This window comes from Chelonia mydas, chromosome 13 (assembly GCF_015237465.2).
Source record: "Chelonia mydas isolate rCheMyd1 chromosome 13, rCheMyd1.pri.v2, whole genome shotgun sequence".
NCBI classification, from domain to species: domain Eukaryota; kingdom Metazoa; phylum Chordata; order Testudines; family Cheloniidae; genus Chelonia; species Chelonia mydas.
The window spans coordinates 7,450,631-7,478,566 of record NC_051253.2 but is presented as its reverse complement, the minus strand read 5'-3'; the positions used below and the strand labels follow the sequence as shown (position 1 = coordinate 7,478,566).

The following is a 27,936-nucleotide window of genomic DNA, read 5'->3' as shown; positions in this document are numbered from 1 at the left end:
TTCGTTCTGATCTGTTGCCACCTACAAAGAAATCAAAAGGAAACTGTGCACTTCCATTCAAGACATTGAGGTTATTTCAAATTTCCTGACCTACTAGACAACCTCAGGACCACTCTTCCCCCTCCCCCCAACCCCAAAATAAATTGATGAGAGTTGCTGTATTTCACCCCAGCATCTGGGATAGCCCCAGCCTTGTGAAAGAGATGCAAGGGTCTGGTTGTAAAGCGGGAGCTTCTGTTTATACTAACAAAAATGCCTCAGCCATTTATGGCTGGAGCAGACTTGCTCAGTATTTAATAGTATATATTAAATCAATTAACTTAGAAACATCCTATGGAGGCATTTGCTGACTTTAAAAGAGAATGCTCTGAGTGCAACAGCTGTTAATTAAGAGACACCGATTCCTCTGATATACCTTTATGAACTGAAAGCTCTAGAAATTAAAATGAACTGTAATGGCCTGTAAGACTATTGACTTTAAATCAACAGCAATAGTGGTACCGTTGAGATGGTGCAACTGAACCACCTAGGTTGATATTTCCGTACGAGCAATTGGTTTCTGTAACCATCTCTTTCAGAATTGTCGTTGCAAGGCCGGGTGGTATTCAGAGTTGAGATAAAGCACAGGAACTGGTGCACTGAGTTCCCAGTGACAGCTGTGTGTGAGATCGATGGTATTCTTTTTGGTTGTAATCCAAAATATTTGCGATTGGCTGTGCACAGAAACTTAAAACACACTCCAAAACCGAGAATTTTATACACGCACGCAGATACTCTCAGAAATTTCAAACCATATATAGCCCAATGGATGTGTGAGTTGCAGTTGGGGGAGACACATCACTTTTTCATGGTTAACATGAAATTACAGGACTGCAAAGGAACAAAAATCCTCCACTGTGAGATGATCATAAAACAATCTGATTACTGCCTATCTGAACGAATGTGGATTAATTGGAAGATTTTGTTCTTTTGACATGGAACGCTTTTCACTGACTTTAGTGGGCTTTGAATCAGGCCCTATAATATTACACTGGTTGAAATGGTCACTTGTTAGATCATCTGAGCTGTCTGTCTGTTCTATGTCTTTAAATGCCTCAGACTGATTAGAATGACTATTTGATGTGGAGGAAGGTTGCAACTGATGAAACAAATTATAATTTGTTTCATGTTCTGCCTTCCTTAGTTCCTCTTAAACATTCCAAATGCAGCTTGAGAAGTCACCCAGGAGACTTCTCCTTGGAAGCCAGAAGAAAATGATCGGGGGCGGGGGGGGCGGGTGGTGGTTGTGGATGATGGATGCACCAGCCCATGACAGACTAACCCCAGGGAATAAAAGATATTTTCCTCTTCATGGAGATTTCATAAGAAAAGACTCCAAAATGTTAAAATTAAAGGGATATTGTCTACCCTTTTGGCCAATACGCTTCACTAGAGTTGAGTGCTACAAAACAGTTCCCACCAGTTTGCGTGAATGTTTATACACATTCAGCTGGTTCCTCCTTTTATTTTATCCTGTCAATTGACCTCAGTGGGAGGAAAGCTGGTGGAAACACTGAATTTCTAGTGAATGGTGGAGAATATCTGTGGAATGCTCCTTGGGAGTTTATGGAGGGAATTTATCCATGCTGATCCAGTCAGGTAACTGAAATGCCACCATGTGGCCTATGGGACAAGCCGATAATAGATGCAAATCAAATATTTAATATGGGCAACCAGGAGCAGCTTCCTGATGTACTGCAGCATTCTCCAATAATAACTTCCTGAAATTAGTCCAAAAAATTGTAAGCTGAGGCAAAGTTTGCTGAAAAAATGACTCGCTGCTCTTACAAAGATCAGTTTTATCATGGATCATACCCAACTTGCAAGGCCTTGGCCTTCTCCGGAATTTCTGAGTGGAAAAGGTAAGTCACCCCATTACAGAGCTATCCAGCTAGACCATTGGTCCCCAAACGTTTTGTATTGGTGACTCCTTTCATACAGCAAGCCCCTGAATGCACACCCCCCGCTTCTAAATTAAAAACGGGGGTGGGATAATTTAATTTTCATTTAACTGGGGCTCAGGACTGACATCCCCACTCCCCCCGCACATGGCCGGGCTTGGAGCTGTCAGCCCCTGACCCTCATGTAACCACCTCAGGGGGTCGTGACTCCCCAGTCTGAGAATCCCTGAGCTGGACTTTCGTACTGCTGAAATTGCTATACTAGCCCAAACTGTTGCCGACAGACATGTTTGCTGCATGAAGAAGATCATGAGAGGAGACTTTGCCTCTAGCACCTCATTCAGTCTAGTTTCTCCACAAGCCTGGAGCTGAAATGGAGCTGCTGGAGAGAGGTGGAGACTCACACTGTAAATCCTGAAACTTGGAGGATATAGAATAGGGAGAAACATGGGGAGGGGGAGAGAGAGAGAGAGAGAGTGTGTATGTGTGTAGGCTAGTTATGCTATGGCACTGGTGCTGAACTGTTACATCATAACCTTACACAACAGAGGCAACCATTTTTAGACCATATTTTTGGCTCCCTCTCCTCATAGAGTAGTTTTGCCAAACACGTGGGCAGCCTCAGACAGATTGGTTATTTACGTTCTTTCTGGGTGATGTTTGCACATACCCCAGGTACGTGAGTTGTGCTACAGTGTTTATTCCAATAAGACAAAAGCCACTGATTCTGTATCTATCTTCCCTTTTTTTCCCTCTCCCACTAGATACCGAGCAGCAGATGGTTCAGCCTTGTGTGGCCGGGAAAGTGTGGGCAGACACGCTGGCCACAAGATCCTTTGCCTGGCCCTGGCTGTTCTGTTAATAATTTTTCCATTGTAACAATGATTTTGGTTGCTGAATGTCCATCACACTGTGTGCTGTGGCCCTAGAGTCCAGGCTTCTGTTTCCAAAGGTGATCTACAGCATCAACAGTTTCTATTCCTTCTCCCCCACAATTCTCCCCCCCCCCCGCCCCCACAATTCCTTCCAGTTAATTAGCCAGCTAGGCTTTGCAATAGGTCCCAAGCCAGGATGCCTTGGGAAAAAGGCTGGCTGCAGGAACTGAACCCACATCTTTTCTCCGTGCTGGATTATTCACAGGTGGGCGAGTTTATCTAGAGAAATGTAAAAGCTGGATCGACGGGGTCCTGCTGATATTTAATTAATGAATTACCTTTTAAATTGCAGGGCTAGGGGCGGCAACACTTGATCTCTTTACCCAGTAGAATTAACAGACTTCTGGGCAAAAATGTGCCAGATCCAGGTGCCCTATAGGTGTATTTGTGTAGCTCTTGCACTAGGATGTGTTGGAGTTTGGATTTTTCTGGCCAAGTAGGAACACCAACAAGTGCCCAGTTTTGGAATCTGGGAGCAAAATAATTTTTTTTAAAAGGTAAGATCCTGCAGACCCCACTGGACTCATGTTTTTGTGGTGCTGCTCCAGTTTGCAACAGGAGCTGGGGTTTTGGGCTGCACTAGGACCCGAGATTCCCCCCTCTGTTTAGACAGTAGAATTTTGGGTTAAGATGAAAAATAGACAGGCTCCGGGTACCAACTACCGGAGCCAGGATGCACGGGGGGGGGGGGTCCAGATTTTTACAGCGAAGTTAACTGTGGCTACACATTTGCTCTTTAGATTGTAAGAGGTGGGGCTTGGGGCCAAAGATTGCAGTTAGATCCTGGGGCCGGGTCCAGGTTTTTACGGGCACTGGTGCACCCGACTGTTTAGGAATTAGCATTTGGTAGCTCGGGGTGCAAACGTGGCTGGATCCAGGAGCAATCCGCGCGCTGGGTCCGGGGTTTTTGCGGCACGTGTGCTCGGGGGGGTACATCGGGGTGTGGGTTGATAGTGGTCCAGCAAGAGTACCTAGCCCGGCTCTCCCTTGGTGCCTGTGAGCCCGGGGTGGGGGGAAAGGAGCAGGATCCGCCAGGCGCCAGCTCGATCCGGCTTTTACCTTTCCCCAGCTCGTTCACATCACCCACCACTAGCTCCCCGGCTTCGACGGGCATGTGTGCGAGAGCGATCATCGCCCAGCTGCCAGCCCATTGGTGCCGGTCGCCTCTGGGGAAGCAGACGCAGGCTGGGGGGAGAGAGAGCGGCTCGCCAGGGCCAGGCGCAGCCCCTGTGCCGCCGGAGGCTGCTCCCGCGGATTTTGTGAATCGAGCTGGGCGGGCGCTCGCTCCCCCTCCGGGCGCCGCCTTCCCCGACGCATTTAAACGAGCCAAGTTTCCACTCCGCTCCGGAGTGGCAGCGTTCCACCCTCGCAGCCGGGCGGAGCGTGGGCAGCGCCGGGTACCGCTCGGGCCGAGCATCCCTGGGCCGCGGAGCATGCACCTGAACGCAACGTCTTCGTGGCGACAGCAGGCGGGTCCGTCGCTCCCGCAGCCCATGGACTGGGCGGCGGGGAACGTCTCCAACAGCTCGGATCTGTACTCCCAAGGGCCGGACGAGGAAGATCTGGATGTGAACACCGACATCTACTCCAAAGTCATGGTCACGGTCATCTACCTGGGGCTCTTCCTGGTGGGCACCGTCGGCAACTCCATCACCGCCTACACGCTGGTGCGCAAGAAGTCCCTGCAGAACCTGCAGAGCACGGTGCACTACCACCTGGCCAGCCTGGCTTTCTCCGACCTGCTCATCTTCCTCCTGTGCATGCCCATCGAGCTGTACAACTTCATCTGGGTGCACCACCCCTGGGCCTTCGGGGGCGCCGTCTGCAAGGGCTACTACTTCCTGAGAGACGCCTGCACCTACGCCACCGCCCTCAACATCGCCAGCCTCAGCGTGGAGAGGTACATGGCCATCTGCCACCCCTTCAAAGCCAAGAGCATCATGTCCAGGAGCAGGACCAAGAAGTTCATCAGCTGCATCTGGGTTGCCTCTTTCCTGCTGGCCATCCCCATGATCTTCACCATGGGCGAGATCTACGGCAGGGACCAGCAGCCCGACTCTCTGATCTGTACCACCATTGTGGAAGCCTCTACGCTTAAGACTGTCATTCAGGTGAGTTTCCCTGCGTTCCTTTGTATTCATGCTAAGAGCTGACTGCATGTAGCCACACCAGAGATCCCATGAGGTGAGCTGGAGCTCACGAAAGCTTATGCTCAAATACATTGGTTAGTCTCTAAGGTGCCACAAGTCCTCCTTTTCTTTTTGCGAATACAGACGAACACAGCTGCTACTCTGAAACTAGAGATCAGTGATCAGTAAGGTGCTTTGATTGATTAATTAATTGATTGACTTTTTTTTTAACCTAGCAGCTGCTAGCTTTCATAGAGAACAACAGCTGACCGCTGTCACTCACTGATCTCCTGCAGACCTGGCTGTGTTGCAAGCCAGTGCTCAATCTAGCTGAGTGGTTCTCAGACTCTCCAGAATACTGTACCCCTTTCAGGAGTCTGATTTGTCTCGCCTCCCCCCAAGTTTCACCTCACTTAAAAACTACTTGCTTACAAAATCAGACCTAAAAATACAAAAGTGTCAGCGCACACTAGTACTGAACAATTGCTGACTTTCTCATTTTTACCATATAATTATAAAATAAATGGATTGGAATATAAATATTGTACTTGAGCCTGTTTTTTCACTTGTGAATCTTGTCCGAAGCATGTAACTTAGCTTCGCAGGGCCCCTTGTGGTGTGGGACCCCAGGCACTTGCCAGGCTTGACACGCCGTAATGCTGGCCCTGCACTTGTGATCCCCCTAAACCCATCCCGTGACCCCTCCGGGGGTTGCAACCCCCAGGCTGAGAAACACTGATCTAGATGAGTTGAGTACCCCCTGGAAGATCTCTGCATACCCCCAGGGGTACACATACCCTGGGCTGAGAACCACTGTTCTAGCTGACATCATAAGCCAGCAAAACTTCGTAGATGTGCTCTGTGCAAGCCTCAGCATTAGTCATCCTTTGCACTCGTATGACCGAGGGTAAGTCCCATGAAATAGTCTCTGGAGAGCAGAAGGTGGTGGTGTTCCAGGTGAACATGTGCTTACTTTTATTGCAGGCTGCCACCTGGCCAAAGAGGGGGGCAGGGTGGAAGGAGGAGAAGGATTAACATACTGATCCCTTTCCAGCTTCAACAATGTAATTTATTTAGAAGTCAGATTACTTCTGGGAACAAACACATCCATCCATCCTGTGCAATTTTTGTGCATAAAAGAAGCAAAGGTCTTTTCTGACCTGTCATGGGACTTGATTCTGATCTTGCACTGGTGTAAATGAGGAGTAACTCCACTGAAGCCGATGGAATTATACCCAGGCAAATCCAGGTGTTCGTGAGATCAGAATAAAGTCCAACATCTGCTTCAGCCAAACGAGCATCTCTCCACTGAACTTCAGCAAGTAGCAGAAACGGTTTCTAAAGTAGACACTGGTGACTTTGCTCTCTGTAAATTCAGGGGGAAACAAGGCCAGTTCCCCATTTTAATAATGTATCCAATGCTCGATGCTGTCATTTTAGTTGGGGCCAGACCCTCAGCTGGTGTAAACTGGCAAAACTCCATTGGATGAGGACTTGGACTCTTGTGTCCTGTATGTTACTGTTTTCACTTTACAGGAGCAGTTAACCACTGGAGTAAATACAATCCCACCCTTTTACTCTGACTTTTCTGCGTTCTGTATATTTCTCTTGCACCTGCTCTCAACTTGTCATGGTATCAAAGAAACATAGATTTCCTTTCTTCCAATCTTCAAATTACATTTCTCTGCTGATATCATTGTATTTCCTTCCTATGGCAACAGAATGTAATTTCACAAAGTTATGGCTCATGTCACAATACAAATAAAAATGAACGAACTTGCAAGGCAAAGAGCTGCTATTTAAGCATGAATCGTTGCTTGGAATAAATCAGAGTAGCTCCTTCAGCTACACAAACCGAAGCTCTAACACTATACAGCGGGTGGAACGGAATGCAGGATAACACCGTTTAGTCAGTGTTCTGTTTTCTTATGCACATTTTACTTTTACATTTTGATGGAATTTTTAACTTTTCAAGGATATTTATGTACTGGAGCAATAGGCTTGAAAATGTAAGAGAACTGGACAGGAACTGGAAGAAGGGAGAAATCAGCCTATGTAGTTTTTCCTGTTGATGCCAGTCTCAGATCTGAGAACTTTTCGGGGTCTTGTCTTCTCGACATGAGTTTTCAGAGGGGTGGGAGTTAATCTCTAGCCAATTAGAGTTTAAAAGAGTATATAACAGGGTGAACATGAAATCTTTTCTTCTTAAATACTCCTCAGAGTAGTTTGTAGAGAGGGAATTATATACAGTTAAACGGAAGCAAATCATCACCCTTTTTTCCGATGAAGAGGGCTGAGATATGTACGCTGAGAAGAAGATGGAGTATATTACCTAACTTTCAACTTCAGATCAAGCAGCCCCCCCCCCCTTTTTTTTGTTAGGAATCTTGTGAAATTCTGACATCAGTTACTGCCCAGTGTATTTATCCAAACTTTTCTCATCTCTGAGGAGATGCAAGCTATCCCTAATGGGAGACCAGTGCAATTGAGGTCCAGGTATCTTGTATTTCAAATCATCTTCTGTTTAGGATTAAAATGACATCCAGTGGCTGGCTGTGGGGCTAAAGAGGTGGGTTTATCTCCTAATATGCATCTTCAGAGATTACAGATGACACCAATTTCTAAGCATCTTTAATCATCATTGTTTAATATATATCTCAGTGCTGTGGAATATCAGTGTTGTATTATTCCAAACATGAAAGTGCAGGGGCATTAATTTATTACACAATAGGAAATGCATCACCTTGTGTGCTCTGACTGACCAGTGTAGAAAAACGTATATTTTGTCTCGTGGTTTTCTAATTTCACTTGTGCACTAATTGAAAAAACTCAGAGGACATAATGGTAACTTGTAATGTAAAACAGCAGCGGGTTTGGTATTCATTTATGTAGCACAGCGGCTTTTCCTAACTGGAGACCTCGACTTAAATGCTGATTTGCTCATGCGACAAGCTGGTTTAATGGCTGTTTAGTTCCTTTTAAACACACGATAAAGCAGCAGCAGTTCTTCACTATATGAAGCTAGTACAGAAAAAAACAACAATCCAGGACTGAACAAGTAGGATACTGCAAGTCAGGCTTGAAGTGCCTTAATCAAGTTGAGTGGCACAGAATGTGACAACGAATTCTCTCACAGCATACAAGTCTGTTGCCTTGGGCAAGTCAATTAACCTGTCTGTGAATCAGTTTTCCACACATACAATGGAAATAATGATATTGCATTTATCAGAGCTGGGTAAATACTTTTAAATAAATCACTTTTCCTGTTTGCAGGTTGTCTGCAAGCAGGTTATGATTTTCTTGAATTTGTTCATGATTCAATTAATTATCAAATATTAGTTGTAAATAGTTTTTTGTTCTGCATCTGGTTTGCAAGTAGTTAATTGAAACTATTCCAGAGTCAGAAACCAGTTTAAGCTGTGTTGAATATCTTTGATTGGACACCTAGGTACACGGTATTGCTTCTGTTCCCCGATTGGATGAACATACCTCCTAGAATCAATTTCTGGAGTGAATATTGGTATGTATTTAAAATCTGCTGTCTGCAAATATTTGTCAGTATTTGCTTAAAATTTGCAGTTTTTGGCAAACATTCCCACAATTAAATATTCATATTAATGAACATAATGAAACAGCTGGAGACGGGACACTAGGGCTCTGAGTTACTGCAGAGAATTCTTTCCCATGTATCTGCCTGGTGGGTCTTGCTCACACGCTCAGAGTCTTACTGATCGCCATATTTGGGGTAGGGAAGGAATTTCCCCCGACCTCAGATTGGCAGAGACCCTGGGCCTTTTTTCGTCTTCCTCTGCAGCATGGAGCATGGATCATTTGCAGGTTTAAACTGGTGTAAATGGTGAATTCTATGTAACTTGAAGTTTTTAAACCATGATTTGAGGACTTCAGTAATGCGGCCAGAGGTTAGGTGTCTATTACAGGAGTGGGTGGGGAATGTTCTATGGTTTGCAAGGTGCAGGAGATCACACTAGATGATTACGGTGGTCTCTTCAGACCTTAAAGTATGAGTCTATAAATTGAACCAATATTCATGGCAGGTCTTTAGCATATGCCCTGTGCTTTAATGCTTCTTAATTAAGAAGGCTTTACTGAAGGTTAATTAGTTAATCTTTTAATAGTAATTCAAAAATTCTCTTTAAGTTCTAAGGAATAGTAAATGCAGTAAAAACAATACCTTAGATAAACTGTTTGGTATAACTGTGGGCAGGGGGTTGAATTAGCAGTAATGCAGGACTTTAAACTCATTACTGCATCATGCCTTGAAGGGGTAAACTCTGGACAGCCTTTGATGTTTAATTTTACAGAATAGTGATGTTTCCCAGTTTTGTATATCACCATCTTTGCAACTGCTTATGCTTATAATCTATCTTGTATCTTCATTGACCAGCCTTCAGTCTAGTTGTCAATCCAATGCATCTGGCTTGTATTTTGGCCTCAGTCTTGAATTTGGCAACAGACATTAAGGACATTGGAGCTACATTATTTAACTCTGTTTAATACTTTAACTGAAAGTCATCCTCTAACTGAAACTGCAGCCAATTGTTCACATAAACTAAAGCACCTCTCAAAGCCATTTCCACACAGGCAAATTAATGTTTGGATGCCACGTCAGCTGGAGTAGGTTTTTAAAGTTACTCACCGTGGTCCTAACAGGCAGAAGAGTTTTTGAGTGGGATGTTTGTTCTGCTCTTTTTGCATGTTAATACCCAGAATGCTTTTGGCTATTTCCTGGCACTGCTATTGTTTGTGGGTCTGACTTTCAAAAAAGGGAGACATGTAACTGCATAAGGAAAAAGTAAGTGAAACTGTGTGCCAAATGCAGGCATGGCCGGTGTGGCTGCATGCAAACTTGTAGTCACACTCGATGAGCAATTGCATGATTTATACATTAAACATTAACTCCAAGTGCAAATTAGACACAGTGACGCAAACATTTTTACACATACAGTTGTGCATCTAACTAGTAATCAGGCCTTGTGCTGCAATAGTTTCAAAACCACTTTGCCTTCAGTTTTTATAAAAGAAGGCTCCATTTCTCCTCACAATAGGACAGCTCTCCCATGATACTGTGCACGCGTATTGAGCTGGCTGTGAGAGCCGTTATTTCAGCTAGCGCAGACCCTTCCCCTGCCCTCCCCAGGCCTCCACCACATAGGTACGTGCTGCCCGGGATCATCTCTCGTCTTGGACCCGGGCTGTTCCCTCCCTTCCATCTCCCCAGTTATTGTCAGGGAAATACCCCCACTTTCAGTTCTTCACATTTAGGAGGGCAGCAGTATTATGCTGTTTGCACAGCAATAGGAATATGAAGAAACCACACAGGCACAGCTGAATTCCAAATAACTGTGTTTACTCACTGTACACAAACATACCAAGCCTGGCTTTGTATAATATATCCTGCTGCTCGGGATGATTTCTAGCTGATTCTAAAACATAGAACATGGAGGGCATTGCTATAGGGCTCAGAAACAATGTCAAGGGATACTACCCTATTCCTATACACAACAAGGGGGAGACCCCTAAAAACTAAATTGAAAAGTCTTTGGCCAAAGGAGGACATGAGGCTGCAACACCTATCGCAATGGTAAAGTCAGCAGTGCAATATCTAAACCCACAGCACTGCCCCAGAGTCCAGCTCCTTCCTAGCTGACAAGGGAGATGGTGGGGCACATATGGTAGAGAGAGGACAGATGGCTCTCTCTCTCTCTGCTTCCCTCATATATATCTTGGTCAATGAATGCACACTTCGGGGATAGCAGCACGTAGAGCTGCTCTCATGGTATAACCGAAGTTATAATCGCTTTGATTAAAAAAAAATCCCCGAATTGTTCCAATGCAGGAGAAATCAATGGGGTTTTAGGGCAAATGTAGCATTGCAGGTCCTGAGTGATGGGAACCTCTTCTCAGCCTCGGTACTGACTTCAGCCTGCTTCTTCGTTTCGGGATGACTGTAATTCACTGTGGCCAGATATATATAGTACCTGACACATGTGGATATGCCATTTATTTGCAGAGCAGCTGGCACAAGTCCCCTTGTTAAAATACATGGCTGCAGTAAAATGCTGTCGCTCCATCGACTTCAAAGATCTGGCCTATGCTTGGCAGTGTCATAGAATCATAGAATATCAGGGTTGGAAGGGACCTCAGGAGGTCATCTAGTCCAACCCCCTGCTCAAAGCAGGACCAATCCCCAACTAAATCATCCCAGCCAGGGCTTTGTCAAGCCTGATCTTAAAAACCTCTAAGGAAGGAGATTCCACCACCTCCCTAAGTAACCCATTCCAGTGCTTCACCACCCTCCTAGTGAAAAAGTTTTTCCTAATATCCAACCTAAACCTCCCCCACTGCAAGTTGAGACCATTACTCCTTGTTCTGTCGTCTGGTACCACTGAGAACAGTCTAGATCCATCCTCTTTGGAACCCCCTTTCAGGTAGTTGAAAACAGCTATCAAATCCCCCCTCATTCTTCTCTTCCACAGACTAAACAATCCCAGGTCCCTCAGCCTCTCTTCATAAGTCATGTGCTCCAGCCCCCTAATAATTTCTGTGGCCCTCCACTGGACTCTTTCCAGTTTTGCCACATCCCTCTTGTAGTGTCGAAAGGGCTCAGCATGTGTGAGAAGGTGTCAGGCAAAGTGGCTGTGTTCCAAGTGCACAGCTCTGTGCAACGGGGGGCAAAAAGCTGAATTTCGAAATGCTCGTCTGCTCTGAGACAGAAGCGGTGGGACTCTACCTCTCAGAACGCACGCGTGTTTCTTACCACCTGTTTCTAATACAGGGAGCTGTTCTGTGACTCCTCAAAGGTTTTGGCGGGCCGTTATAGTAATGCCGTTCTCAGTCCCACGATCCTTGTATGGAAGTCGTTTTCCTATCTCTCCAAATCCCTTGTTTATTATGTGTCACAGTGTCTGCAGATTGTTAAGGTTCTTGGTACAGTACATAATCCTTCGTATGAAAGAACAGGCTTCATAACTAACCATTCTGTTTTATTTCCACCTGCTCTCAACGTCAGGCCCGTTCCAGAGTGCCCTCAGGAGAACTTAACGCGTGGAACTGGAAAAAGTGAGTTAGGTTTCATGCTGGAATCATAGGGTTAGAAGGGACCACGAGGGACTAACCCCCTGCCAAGATGCAGGATTTGTTGTGTCTAAACCATCCAAGACAGATGGCTACCCAGCTGCCTTTTGAAAACCTCCTGTGAAGAAGATTCCACAACCTCCAGAGGCGTCTGTTCCATTGTCCTACTGTTCTTACAGCTAGGAAGTTTTTCCTGTGATTTAATCTAAATGTGCTCTGCTGTAGTTTGGACCCACTGCCTCTTCTCCTGCCCTCTGTGGCAAAAGAGAACAACTTTTCTCCATCTTTTTTTATGGCAGCCTTTCAAGGATCTGAAGACCGCTATCATATCCTCCCTTAATCTCCTCTTTTCCAAACTAAACCTACCCAGTTCCTCTAGCCTTTGCTCACATGCTTGGCATTCCATCCCTTTGATCATCTTTGTCGCTCGCCTCTGGATCCTTTCCAGTTTCTCTACATCTAGATGGGTGAAAGACTAGAGAATCAGAAATACAAGACTGGGCCAGTGGACTCTCAGTGTTTTCATCAAAGTTATGATGTCTGCAGCTCTGCCCACCTGCTGCATCCCTTATTGCTAATAAAACTCGCTGCTTCCCGAAGCCTACTGCCTAGCCCAAATGCTACCGCGCCTCCATCCTTCAAGTCTCACTTTTATAAATGTATTTCTTCTGTGAGGTCTACAAATAAACCTCAGTCCTCCCATATTACGAGCACTGCAGTTGACCTCAGTGCAGCCCTTATGTTGTATTCTTTCCTAGGGAAGGGTACTGGCCAAGATCTTGAGCTGACACAGGAATGTTCAGCAGAGATCATGAGTGTGTGCATGCAAAAGTGGTGATTTTGGCAATTGACGCCCACTGCCCTCAGCCCAGAGGGGCCATTCCAGCAGCCAGAACTCACCGGGGTACAAGGGAGTCCCAATCATTCCTCCTTTTTCCCTTGTCATGTCCCACAGGAGAGGGTGTCTTGAAGACCAGCTGTGGTCACTTTTTCCCCATCCCATAAGAATTATTGCAATTTAAATAACTAAACAAATCTTATTCTGCATCAGGATAAAGCTGAGACCTTTGGAAATTTTTCAGTGAAAAACCGGAGAGGCAAAGAGACACTCTCCCCAAAATAGCCAATAGCATGTGGCTTGTACACTCTCCTAGATATGGGAGACCCAGGTTCAAGCCCCTGGTAAGAATCAGGCAGGGGTGTATTTCTCCTATCTCCTTCCTGCCACTGCTCCCTGACAATTCATCCTGGACCCGAGAAACCTCCTCTGACAAAGTTTCATCACAACCAGTAAATTCCCATGAAAAGTTTCATTTTTCACGAATGGCATTTTCCATCAAAAAACCTTGTTAAATTCCCAATGAGCTCCACTCTACACCACCTGAATAGCTCTTCTAGAAGAGGAATCCTTCAGAGGCTGGGTGAGGCAGGTTCACTCTGGTGGAACAGCAGGAAGCTCCCCTCACAGAGGGCAGGTTCCTGGCCATTTTCTTCTGTTTGTTGGCAAAGGGACAGGTAAATCTCTGGCACTGTATAAATAACAATCAATTGGTGACGGAAGCTCTCTGCAGACCACTAAAACAAAATGGTCAGTTTCTACTTGTGTTTATACCTGTGTCAAACCAGAGTGACTCTATAACTTCAGTACAGGCATTCTGGATTTACACCAGTGTAACTGAGGTGAATGCACCCACTGTCTTGTCCTTGGATTAGCATAACTTTTAGTTTTAAAACTTTAGTGCTATTAAAAGTAAATTACTTACCACTCTTACATGCAGCACTGGGAAACTAAACCTGTTTTAGAAAAGTTTTCTATTCCTAGAGTGGATGCAGTTATACTGGTATAAAGCTATCTTTATACTGGTATAGTTTCCCATATGGGAAGAGCTATATAAAGCACCATTATATATACAACATGTCCAAACTAAAGGGGTTGCACACTTGAACTAGTCTGCTGCAGGTGAAGTGGTACAACTTCTTTGTGTATACAAGCCAGGGAGCTTGATTCTCTACTGTCTTGCATCTTATGTGGTCATGTAGACTCCAGCACGGCGATTAAGCACCTGTTTAACTTTAAGCACATGCTTAAGTCTCATTGAATTCTGTGAGACTTATGTAAATGCTCAATTGCCGTGCTGAATAGGGATGGAGCCCTGAACTGGGGCATTCCACCTGTATGCAGCGAGTGCAGAATGGGGGTAAAATGCTATCACTGATACAAACAAAGAGAGAATTCTGATATGTTAGCATTTTGCACTCTCTCTTGCAGGTGTAAGCCATTCTGCAAGGTGCAGGACAGTGAAGAATCAGGCTCAGTGATTTGAATTCTTCCTTTTGATAATGAAACTTTTGTTAAGCAGAGAATTAAACATGCGAGATGTCAGCTCCTCAAAGCAACCGCATCAACAAAGGCAGCTGATCTTGGTTGCCATGTGCTGCATTAGCCAAGAATGACTAATCCTAGCCCCTCTGCGCTGCAGCCGTCCTTATAGCTGGATCTAAATTAAATAAGCTCATGCTTTCGTTGCATTACATAACCACTTGGTTTGCTGTGTTGTGGCAGTTCTTCCACAATATTTTTATACTGATTTTAATGCATTTGATTTCTCTTTTCTGAGATGTCGGCTGTAGGGAATAAAAGAACAAGGAAATGTTGTGGGAGATCAATTTAGTTCTTAATCTTTTCCACTTTTTTGCAAACAGTCAGTAAGGAGAAAACCTAAATTAATCAACTGGCTCCTCTACACAGAGGAAAGAAAACCTTGTAGTTGGCTTTAATCTTCTTCTGGATAATTTAAAACAGCTATTTAATTGTCTTTCCCCCACCCCTCCCTGAAAGGATTTTACTATGGTCTCTATACAGCATCTGCTTGAGCCAAACAGATGGCACTTTCACTTACTGACATTTAGAAATATTTCTCTGTTTCCTCTGCCCTGGGCATGTTCTGATGCCTATCAAAGGGGTAACGTTCCTGACATGCACCAGGTTTGATCTGTACAGATACGATATGGTGCTGGATTCACTTCCATCCGGCAGTCGCGATGATGGAGAACGCTGGTGTCATGTCTGGCAGGGAAAAGCTTTTTGGGATCTTTGATATTTAATTGCCCTTTAATTTTTACATTTTACATTTGCATCCCAGTACTGCCATCTTTCCACTTCTTCCTGTTAAACATCACTCTAGCATTGCTTTGAACATCATATTGAAACCTTTCATATTCTGTTTCTTTTCTGGGTCAGGAAGAAGGGGCTGCCCATTCTCCATGTTCAGCTTGAGAGGCTTCTAACTTTCATCCGTTTCTCCACACAGCAGGGTCTATCCCAGCAGAGAACATAGACATCTTGGGGTCTGCAGTGGACGAGAAAGGGGCCTTTTGAACCTCAAGTGTTTGTGGCAGTTTTCATGTAATTTTACTGCCTTAGCGAAGCCGTGGAGTCAGTCACGCCAGGTGTACCCTGGGGCGGTGATTATTCAGATGATATTGGTGATGGGCTACAGTTTCTGCATCTGGAAGCATTTTGTTCAGCCACCTTCCTGAGTGTCTTGAATGCCCAATGTTGCATGAGCAGGTGTCACACTTAATCCCCTTCCGTGCCCTCTAAAGGAATGCTGCTGCCTGGCAGCTTACCGCTATCCGTCCAGTATGGTGACTTCACAATAACGTGCTGCCGTCTATGTGTCCTTTGACGCTTCCCCCTTGCCAAGGGCATAATCCACCTCCCAGTGCACTCCATGGGAGTCTTTCCAGTGATTTCAGCAGGAGGCGGACCAGAGGATGGCTCCCCATGCCTCTGTTTTCATTGATGTTTCTCACAGCTTCCTAGTGGTCTGCTAGTGCTCACAATGTGCTAGGCCCCATTCAAATACAAAAGAAGACACAGTCCCTGCCCCAAGGAGCTTTCACTTCTTGCTCTGGCCAAACTCTCATTGAGTTTTCCTTGTACTTAGGCATCTGGAAAGATGTTCATCTGGGGGCAAAATTTAACACGACATTCTAGGACATTAAACATCAAAGATTCTGTATGCTTTTGGGTGTCTTTGATATTTTTCTTGTGTGGAATGTAATTTTTACATTTGTATCCTAGTACCCTTTCAGACCCATCAGGCAACTTGCTGAAGTCAGTGTCTGCAGTGTGGGATTAGGCTCGGTCTGCACTAGTAGCCCAAAAAGTTACCATTTTCTAGACTTTAAATAATAGTATAAGAATATGGATAGTGTAAGGGAGACTTCCCCCCCCCCCCTTTCGTGTGGCCACATCTGCATGTGGTATCCCTTTGTGTGCATAAAACTTCTTCTTATGGCCTGTCTGCATGCACAGTTGCAGGTTTATTGCATGGGAAGTGCACATTTTACAGCTGCGTTTTCAGAGGATATGTTGACCACTGAATCCAGATTGTAAGGTTTTCATGGATTCAAACGTGACGATTTTTTTTAAAAAGTCAAATAATATCAGGGTTTTAAATATAAAAATAACCAATTGGTCAGATTTCTGAGAGCCTCTGGGCTTGATTCTTCTCTGCCCTGCTCTTTGTATCACCACTTATGCCCCTCCAAAGTGAGTGTAAAACTCGGTCTGATCTGGTACGATTTTTCTGTCCACTTTGTAAATGGCAACACAAAGTGCAAGGCAGTGGAGAATCCATCCCTGTTTGTGCAGCTGCACATGCATAATTTACATATTCAAACAGCCAGTTAGGCATGTAACTGGTCATTTACATGTGCAATTACACATGCAATTTTACATGACCATGTGAAAAATCCAGCCCATGTGTGAATTATCATTTATCTTAGAACTTCATACAGACTGAAAAGGAACCCTTCTAGATCCATTTTTTCTGTGTGTGGCTCTCTTCTCTTCAGGTTCCCATACCACCCTCACCACCTTAAAACTAATGGAGAGAGACAGGCACATAAAAAGGTGGATTTATTGGAACTCCTCACACGTGCTCTGCTGAACCTCACAAAATTGGACAGAGGCAAAAGGAGCTCCCCCATAGCCCCTTTATTTCAACACACAATTTCCAATCGATTGTGTTAATATTTTTGAAGGCATATGTAGAAACTAAATCCAGACTTACCTTGCACGGAGGAAAGAGTTAACAGCTCACTTCCCTCCACTGTCTTAAGCCACTTCTGCGGCATTGTATTCAGTACATAGAGTCTTGCAAATAAAGTCCGTTGATTTTCATTCATTCGATGGAGCACAAGTCAACACAAGTTTATTTTTTCACAGCTGATGGCCACTTAGTGAGGTAAGTGAATTACATGCCACTTTCTCTTTACTCCGGGAATACTCCATGTCCGACTTCAAGAAGCTAATCTCTTGTGTTCTGTGCTGGCTGGTTCCTAGCTGCAGCTCTCCTTTACCATGCTTGCCATCCACTTTTCTCAGAGTCTGAAGTAGACACTTTTCCATTGCCTTCATTGTTTGACAGATCCAGAAGTAAGGTTCTGGCTTGCAGTTAGCTGAAAGCTCTCTGCAGCTCAACAAATCCAACAGCGCTCCAAACCATTTATTCATGTAGCTTTAAGAGTAGCATGAAAATCACAGTGATGGTGAAGGCAGTTCATATTTGATCGTTAAAGTAATAGTCTACATATATAACAGATGCATTTGGTAAATTTTGTGTTGCCAGAATTTTAACAAGGTGCTATCCTCAAACATTTTCCACCTCCATGGTGGGTGGTGTGACATCTGCTGCCCAAAATCCTCTGCTCCCTTCCAATCAAAATATTCTTCAGTTAGATACACATCCTTTTTACACTTCATTCTTAACCAGTTTCTGCCCTCACCACTGTGCATGGAGCCATCCTAAAGGGTTGGGAAAGTTAGAAAGATGATTCTTTGGGATATATAGTGATGTGACGGGTATAAAAGCTAGGGATTACTGCTCTATCTTGTATCACTCTGAAAGAGAGACATTTGGTGGTGGAGCGTACTAAGATTGAATTGCTCATACAATAATCCTCTGCAAGTTGCATAAATACTCTAGGCCTGCTTCTTTTCTCCTGCTGATAGTTCACCAGTGTAATTCCATTAATTTCAGTGCTGATAAAGTGAGCAAAGCTGGTTGGGGAGGAAAAGTTTCCCCTGGGGAAAAAAAAGATTTGTTTTAACGATTGTCAAGTTTCTTTGAATTTTTGTTTCCAGTTTTCTGAACCTGAAGCTTTTTTGTTTCATTGAAAAATGTCAGGTTTGGGGTTTTCCAGGGAAAACTCTGGAAATTTTCACGAGATTTCTCATTTCCTAGACAGGCTATTATCTGTCAAGTGTTTGGATGGAAATGTTTAAAGCCGATCTTGGTGTAAAACATAGTGTTGAACATAAAACCAGTGGGACACATGCTCAGCTGGTGTAAATCAAAGCTCCGTGGGCGCTTGTAGGGCTACAGGGAGGATTTGTCTCATTGACTTCAGTGATGTTCCTCATAATTTACATGGTTGTAGCTGACAAGAGAGACAGGCCCTGTGCTGTTGAATAACTGTTATAAGAGAGAAACCATTTCCACTGGAAGCATCATTGCCTGCATTCTCCCCACTTCCAGCCAGTGGATTTACATTTCTCCACGACTGCATCTTCTGCAGTAAATTTCTTTCATAAAGAGCTTCCAGCTGTCACATTGCCAAGTCCATTTCTATAAGTATACAAAATCGAAGAACGGGCATCCTAGACCAGACTGGGAGGGATCTGCAGCATTTTCTGTCCTCTCTCTACAATACCCTCCCGTGCACTCCACTTATGATTACTCCCCTTGGATAACACAGGCTGAATCTAGGGCCACTGCTGTTAGGGCCAGCACATAATCTAGTGGGAAATGATTCTACCTTGCTTTAGAAGATTTTCCTCCTCCTACAGGTCGCCCTTTGAGTCTAACTATCGCTTTGAAACGAATGCTGTGGCTTAGTGTATGCTGATCACAACTCACTAAACCTTCAAAGCAATTTGTGGGGGCTTTCTCTGGCACGGATTCTGGACATATGTGGACTCAATTCTTCCCAAGCCTTGCACCTTGTGTAGTCATTTACACCATTCAATGACACTGAAAGGCAACCCATTCAAAAGTCATAAAAGGAAATGCTTTTCCATGCAACATAATCCACATTTTCTGCCACAAGGTGTAATAGAGACCAGGAAGGTTAAAAAAAAAAAAGAAGATTGGCAATTTCAGGCTAATCAGTCAGTTAATTAGATGGGATAAGAGTAATTAGGTTGGATAATAAATATACATGATTGAGGGCATAAACCAATGAATCTTTGACTGAGATCAGGAAGAAGCTTCCCTTATGAGCAAGTTACTCCAGGATTGTCCACTCTGGGATATCTTGCACCTTTCTGAAAGCACCTGTGCCAGAGAGGGGTTAGAGGACTGAATACACCACTAGTCTATCCCAGTCGGGCAATTCCTATTCCAAGATAGAATTTCACTCTTTTGCATTTTTGAGAATATTGTGCAAGGTTAGAAGGTTGCCATTTCAGTCATTTTCTCTAGGCAAGTCATGTTTTCAAATTCTCTGTCTATTCTTTAGGAAGAGCCATCCACTGGATGCGTTGCTTAGACAAGTGGAGAGCTGGGAATTCTGCTTTTCTGCTGCAGTGTGTTTTATTACTTCATCTTCTCAAGCCATATGTCTGGTTATGACATCAGTTGCATCCTGACTGATGTGACTGATCTGTGGGGATGGTCTAGTGCAGCGATATTCAGACTCAGGCTCTCGAGCCGCGAGTGGCTCTTTACTGTGTCTTCTGCAGCTCTTTGCAGCACATGACATAAAAACAGTACTGGTATTATAGTAAATGAAACAATTAATTCACACGACTGTCTCTCTTTTGGGTAATGTTGATCACTAATTTTGTTCCTGAATCAGTGTGGTCTGAGTATCATTGGTGTAGTGGTTAGGACAGTCATTTAGGACTTGGGAGAGCTGGGTTCAAGTATCTGCTCTGCCATAGACTTCTTGTGTGACCTTGGTAAAGTCACTTAACCTCTATATGCCTCATTTCCCCCCGTGTAAAATGAAGGGAAGAGAGATTATCCCCTTCACATTTGTGTTGTCAGGTTAGATACATTAAACACTGTGATGCGGTCAGACACTATGGTTATGTGGACCATATAAGTGCTATCACCCCTTTGGCACAAGCAGTTAGCCAATATTTTGGCCTTGCAAGATTGTTTCCATTACGAAGAGACGTGGATGATATGAGTCAGGTATAGTCTTTGATACAATGCTATTTATTTACAGAGAATGTACAAAAAGTCTTGTTTCCCTGAACACAGTGTGAGTCAAATAGAAGGAGGCAGTTTCTTTGCTCTCAGCTTCCAAGTTTGTGCCCCATGGAGGTCTCAGTTCTCTCTGAGGTCCTCATTCACAGTTGCTTCTCTTGCTGTCTGCTTGCTTTTCTTCCCTAGCCCCAACATTTGCAATCAGGGAACACATCAGCCCACATGGCTCAGCTTCTGATCAGGCCATGTATGGTGGCCCATTGACTTGGGCAGGGGCTTCTACCATTTCCAGCTATCTCACTCCCTAAAGAGGCTTAATTGCTCATACCATTTAGGCTGAAAGAAAGGTACTTTGCCTGCTTAACTGCTTTAAACAGGTCTATGATTGATCTATAGGTCAAAGACCTGCTTGATGGCAGCCATTAACCTCTCCCAGCATAACAGGACTTTGTCTACTTAGCACTTAGCAATGGGAGTTGGTCCTTGATTGGGATTCCAAGGTGCTACTATAATATAAAGAAGAATACAGACGTATGATGCTGAATAAATAACTAAATGAAGTCTCATCTCATATCAGATATATCCTTTCAGGGAAAATATCCTGCCCATGCTAAGTATGAATTTAATCAGCCTATAACTACATTAATATGAGTGTGTGATGCCAACAATACTAATATGATTTTGTTTTGTCTGCTGCTTTAAGCGTTTTGGGAAACTGTCTTATGAAATGCAACTCACGTTGACTCTGAAAGAGCATTGACTCTGAAAGAGCATAATTTAGTGCTAATGTTCCTTTAATGATTCTTCCTGGAGGTATCATTTCACCGTCCGAAGATAGTTTGACCATTATCATTTACTCATTTCATTCTGAGGAGAAAAGCTGATTGGAAAAGTCTCACCCCGGGTTTCATTTTATAGCCACTCCATCCTGTTCCTGTGATACCATTTGTCACAGATGTTTGTCCTGACACTGAAAATTCTGAAACTGAGTTACCCTTTGAGACCTGGCATTGATCTTTTGTGATGTGCATGGAATATGATAAGGCCCTCTCTATCCTTGGAAAGAAAGAGAAATAAAGCTCAGCTGTCTCAAGGTGGAAGGAATGGGTGGTGTGTAATGCATGCATTGCATGTATAGTCTGCAAGTAACAGACGACGGTAGCGTGAAATTCTGGCACGTGCATCCACCTTTTTGCACCACAGCAGGGCTGTGAAGCTGCCTTCATTAGAACAGCTAAGGTTTTCCCAGCATGGAGAATTCCTGGCTAGCATGGAGGCACAATAGCTTGCTCTACACCACCACTTCCTGTGGTGGGGTGTAGGAGAGAAGACACATGCACGACAGGTACATGATGCTCAGAAGCAAGGCTAAGATTTTATCACAGTTATTTTTAGTAAAGTCACAGACAGGTCACGGGCAATAACCAAAAATTCACAGAGCCTTTGACTTGTCCGTGACTTTACTAAAAATAATAGGGGCAGGGCTAGGTATGGGGGGAATGGAGTCCCATGGGGCAGGGGACTGACAGGCTAAGCCCTCCCCCCCCCCCATCATGGCAAGGAGTACTGCTGCAGCAGGGGGCACACAGTCCCTAATCTGGAGCGGGGCACAGCTGTGGGCGAGGGGTATGCGGCCCTGGCTGAAGCTGCCGCCAAGTCCTGGCCACAGCTGGGGCACTCGGCCCTGGGAAGCCGTAAGGCAGGCGCACAGCCCCCACTGCAGCCACTGGTGCATGGCCCCGGCTGCAGCCCACGCCAAGCCTGGGATGCCAGGGAGCAGAAGCCGCAGGGCTGGGCCTGCAGGGTCCTGGTTCCAGCCAGCCCCAGTTGCAAAGCAAGGGCACACAGTCCTGCCTCCACCTCCTGAAGCCCTAGAAGTCACAGAGGTCTGGTAAAGTATGGGAATCTATGACCTCTGTGACTAAATTGTAACCTTACTCAGAAGCAATCTTCTAGTAGCAAACAGTGCTGAGACTGCTCTGAATTATGCTGAGGGAAAAACAGGCCCCCCGCTGTCTCAGGCAGATGAGAGGGAAGAGAATCAGGGAAAAAGAAGAGAGAGCCACTCACAGTAACAGGACTAGTGTGTGTAAATAGGGTAGTTAATAAAGACTCTGACCCCTTTCAAAGGTGGTTTGTTTTTTGCATTGTTTATCCTCTTGGAGTTTATTTTATTGACAACAGAAGCCATGCAACTTGACTGATATACCTGAGAGTGTGGGGAAATTCCACATAGTGGGGATAAAAAAAGGAAGCTTTTTCCCCTGACAGGCTGGGTCAAAACAAACCAGCAGCTTCTGAAAGCTGCTCAGGGATTTAGAGGTGGATTAGTGGACTGAGCACAGTGAGATGGTCAGTAGGGCACTGACATGCATTGTTATGGGAGAAATCCCAGTGATCACCCACCTTCAGCCAAAGGCTTGTGCTGACATACTGGCATGAGTGGGGAGACAGAGTGAGCACACCTCTACTCTGACCCCTAGTCCAGTATTTCTGGGGCTACCTGTAAGATCCCATGGCTCTCACTGCTGCTGTTTTTTCAAATCAGCCTGACACAAATGGTTTCCTTTATTCACCCAAATGTGAAATCCTTCCTCTGCTCTCCTACTTTTCACCCCCACCCCAAACTTTTACTAGTCTGACATCCCAGATAAGCTACTACTTATCCTGGACTAGTGACAGATTGAAGGACTGATATCTCAAGAACCATTAGGGCTAAAAACCAGAGGCCTTATTCTACTGGAGAGCACGGACACTCCTTTTCACTGAGATATAGCAATCATCCCATCATGCTAATTCACCAGATATCAGGGCCCTAAATCATGACAATGTAGATTAGATGAAAGGGTTAATATTGGGGAGGGGTAGCTTTCCTACCCCCTCTCAAGCACCACGTTCCCCCTGCCTTTGATAGGAATTGGGGAGGGGGGCTCAGCACCTCAGGATTGAGTCCCAAAATGGAGACTACAGGCTGAATTCCTCTCTTGCTTATTCTAGTGCAACCTCATTGATTTCCGAGGAGTTAAGTGGAAGCGTAAGGGAGTAGTATTTGGCCCTGAATGAATCCAGTCACAGCTCTTGTTCCAGCAAAAGCCACTCCTTCAGGTAGTTCTTCATCTAAACCTCAACCTCCATGAGGGCACCAGAAAGCCTGAGGAAGGCTCAGTCACCCCGCACCCACCCCAGCTCTAAAGGATTTTTTTGTGTCTTGTTCTAGGAAGATCAGCTTCCTGGTGCAGGAATACCCAGCCTTTTTTCCCCACCCCAACATTAATCAATGCCTCAGCTTTTATTTGACTTTTAACCACTCACCAAAGCTATTTGTTGCTTCATATACTCAGGGGCCAAAAGCATTTTCCCTTACTTACCTAACATAGCCAATAAATTCATATGAATGCAGTTTGTTTGTTTTTTAAACTGCATCAATGGATTGCTCTTAGCAACATGGAATGACTCGGTACAGCTCTGTATAAATAGATATTTAGATTTAATATGTAAAACACAAGTTTTTTCCTGCTGTTTACAATACATCAACAGCTGTGTCTGGAATTCAGAGGAACATACATATTACAGCAGCTTCTAATTTACAATCAATTGCATGTACGCAGAAGTGATGGGACTTATGCATCTGATGACCCAACTCCCCAGCAATTGGGGTAAACAACTAAGCCCTGCTGTTTACATCCCACATTACTAGTGCTCACATGAGAGCCCTGCAATCAAAGCAGGAACAAAATCAGAGGTTTTAAAACTGTGGTTCATAGTTTATTAATAAACCTGCACATCCATCTGTTATCATTTAATGTGAACATGCAGGTGAAAAGTCACTGCTGAAAAATACTTTACAGAGATTATAAAAATAAGACTTATAGCCTTGCTATTATAGTGCTATTTATATGCATGCTGCTTTAGATTAGTGTTTCTCAAATGCGGCCATTGTGGCCACATGGAGCTACCAGAGGCTTTTCTTGTGGCTGCAGCTTCCTGGGCAGAGATTGGTGGGAGGAGAGAGAAGCAGTGGCCCCTCCCCCAGGGCTGCCAGCAGGAGCTGGCCCACAAATGCCAGAGGAGCAGGCAGCTGGTGTGAGTTCCCCACCTTCCCAGAGGTGGTGGGGCTCAGGCTTCCAGCTTCAGCCCTGGGACGGCAGGCGCCAGCCACAGGGCTTCAGGCTTCATACCCCCCCCCCCATCCTCACAGCCAGGGGGCTTCAGGCTCCAGCCCTGGGCTCGCCCCCCCATCGCCCCTGGCCCCCCACTGCTTCCCTACCCACCTCTCCATCCATGGCTTGCCAGGGCTGCATAAGTCTGCTCTGAAAAGCGATATTTATATATTTATCACTTTTCACTGCCTCCCAGCTAGCAAGTAAGTCTGTGTGAAAAGTGATACATACAAATATACATATCAGTTTTTAACAGCTAGCAAGTTTAAAAAAAAAAAAAAAAGCCAAAAAAGCAAAAGAAACAAATAGACAAGAATGTGCAAAGCATCTTAGTTATGTTTCTATTCTGTTTAGGTCCAGTAAAAAAGACAACTGTAGGTTATTTTTATCATCAAGTCTGCAAACAAAACAAAAAACCAACCAACCAACCACTCTACATAAATAAATTACAATCATTTGGACATGGATATGTGTATTTAGTTAACTTTAGGAAAAACAAATAAGTATTTTAGGAAAAATGGTCAGAGCGGCCACACTCTAAGGCCCCAAAATGTCTTGTGAGAATCCCTGCTTTAGACAGATACAAAAACTGATTCCCACCTTGAAGAATCCTAGATCTTAGACCAATGTTTTCCAAATGTAGGTGCTGGAAATCATGCTCCTAATTCCCCATTGAGGCATCTAAATGAAAGGGCCAACTGCAGCTTCCATGAGATTTACTGGGACTCCAACACTGTGAAGAGTTGCCCTAACAGAGCAAGTGAGGATTCTTCTAAGAGTGCAAGGCTAGCGTGACCCACTCTTCCCTCACCCCTCCCAGCCATAGGGTGCATCTCCCTGTTTGGCTGGGGATATGGCTAGAGCACAGTGTGTCTGGTGATCCCCACCCAGTGGAGTGCTCCTTAATGGAAGGTTCTGGTCACACTGGAATTCAGAGCAGCGCATAAGTGGTTAGCACCAGCACCGGATAAGCAGAAAAGTGCCTTAGTGCAGCTCAGCCAGGCCTGCATGAGATGTTTTAAAGAGCTAGTGCTCTTGCAGTGTCTCATATAGAGTCAGCCAGCTATGACCTAGCAAAGCTAGCCAGTAAACTGAAGTACTAGAATTTTTCCCCTTGCCCTTCCCCACGGGAGATTTAAATGGGAAACAAAGTAAAATATGCCGATCACTGAATATGCCATCGCTGTAGGTTTTATCTCTAAGTATATAGCCCATTTTCATTTTATACAAGCTGTCAGGAGAATTAATCTGAGATGATGCTGAACAAATTCTTGTGCCCTGCAATTATCTGGAGCAATTTTATACTTTGGCACATACATGTGATGAGTTCGTCAGGTAGAATGCTAGGGGTTCTCAGCACCTCATTCTAGTTTCATTAACAGCTTTTGCATTTGACCTCCTATCTGCTCCCCCCTCGCTAAATCTGCGCATCAGGGCTTTGCGGTATACAAGTAATTCCTTCTTCCAAGTAAGCGTGGAGGGTCTGATTCACCACTGCCTGTCATTTACACCAGCGCAAAGCACTAGAAGTCTGATGTGGTATTTTACACCCACTTTCTATGGGCATAAGTCACAATATAGGTCTCTTAATAGTCCCCATGAATGCTTGTAATTAAAGCTGTACTTCCTCCTTTAAAATTTCTCTCCCAGCTGGGGAGGGTCCACGCTCACACTTCTCCTAACTCATTTAGTTGGATGTGCCAGCATTTTGCCCTTCAAAGTCAAGCTTTATAGAGCTTGGGCAATATTAGTAAGTAGTTTACAAAAGGAATTAGACAGCCATACAACATGGAGGCATTAAGTTATGGGGGGCATATTAACAGCCAGACTGTATGTGGGTAGTTACTTTATGGGGCTGTCAGTACCTGTTGTGTGGCTTTCAACTAAAGAAAGCCAGGACACCATGCTGGGCTATATCATGTTTCGTGAGTACTCCGTGATAAACAGCATGCCACTATAGCAAGGGAGATGGATGCAGAAGCTTCCCAGCCTGGGCCCAATCCTGTGAGGTTCTGGGTTATCTCAATTGCCACTGACTGAGCAGAGGGTTCTCAGTACCTTACAGTATCAGGTCCTCTTTACAGGTGCTTGCATTCACCCTCCCTCCTGCCTTTGCTTTCAGTCACCTGCTACACAGCCTGCTTCTCTTGTACTGTTATATTATCACCCTCAGCGAGCACAACATTTCTGGAACAGTTTGAAATGCAATTGCTGGACTGTGCTATGCAAGACGAAGCTTTACTAAACATTGCAAACAATGTAGGCTTCCCCATTTGACCAGTTAATCCTTTTTATTCCTCAGTGCCATGAGTGCTGCAAAATAGCCCTGCTGAAGCTGGTCACAGTAATGGGTTGTGTGGGAGGAACACATCTAAATCCATTACTAGTCCACAGAAGGAGTTTTTACATGGCCTTACCATATGCCTCTCTCTTCCCTGTGCTGTACTGTTCTCCAGCCCAGCCCACAGAGTCTGCCTTGGGCCCCTACTGGGCTGAATGAGAGAAGGGGGCTTTTTAGGATGTTGGCATCGGTGCTTACTTGGATACTTGCCTCAGCATCAGCCACTGATCTTTGCCCATCAAAATACAGCCCTGAAATAAAGACCCACACAGCCCAACACACAGTGTCAGTAGTTTAAACGTAACCAGTTTCTTTAACCAAAACACATATTACTCTATAAAACAATTATTTGTGTTGCAGCAGCACTTAGAAACCCCAGTCATGGACCAGGGCCCCATCATGCGAAGTGCTGTCCAAACACAGAACAAAGACGGTTCTTTTTCCAAAGAACTTACAGTCAAAATGATCAGAACAGCAACTCCACTCATTCCCTAAGATATGCAGATACCATTTCTGTCATTAATGCCGAGCATTCTTACAGTGCTTCTCAACCATAGATCTAAACATGCTTCACAAAGATGGTCAAACATTATTTCCATGGGGAAACTGAAGCTCAGCAAAGAGAAATGAGTTGGCCTAGGTAACAGAGTCGACGTCAGAGCTGTCTTCGCTACAGGAGCTTCCACTGAGTATCAGCCCATGGATTAGAGCTGGGTCCCAGTGAGAAATACAGCCAAATTCACGCTGCAAAAGTTCCCTTCTGTTCTGGATAGGACGGGGCTATCTACAGCCTCCCCAGAGGGTTACTGCAGATGGGTATGGCCACCAGTAGCCTCCCCTTCTCCTCAGGGTGGAAGGCAGGCCACTGCTGGCTCTTTTCAAGGGCCTTGACTGCTCCAGAGCTTGGGTGGGGTATTAGGCTGTTAGAAACCCCTCCCCTTCCACTCTAAAATAGAAAGATAGAGCTCTGACAATCACTGAGATCTCTGTCCCAATCAGACACTCAAAGTGGACTTGGTGTCCTAGATTGCACTGTGCTGTGGAATTGAAGTTACCTGTGTAACAGTTGGCAAGTATCAGAAAAGCTTCCTGGTCTGCTAGATGCTGTTTG

At 44.7% G+C, this 27,936-nt stretch overlaps 1 protein-coding gene across 1 annotated transcript in view; it reads left to right on the top strand.

Moving 5' to 3' along the window:
* Positions 1-3,997: 3,997 nt before the first annotated feature.
* The window catches only part of NTSR1 (neurotensin receptor 1), a 100,210-nt gene continuing 76,271 nt past the window's right edge, over positions 3,998-27,936 (top strand). Inside the window, exon 1 of the mRNA XM_007059870.3 lies at positions 3,998-4,986. Coding sequence (XP_007059932.2) covers positions 4,309-4,986 — 678 coding nt within the window. The 5' untranslated portion in view covers positions 3,998-4,308. The remainder of the gene's footprint in view (positions 4,987-27,936) is intronic.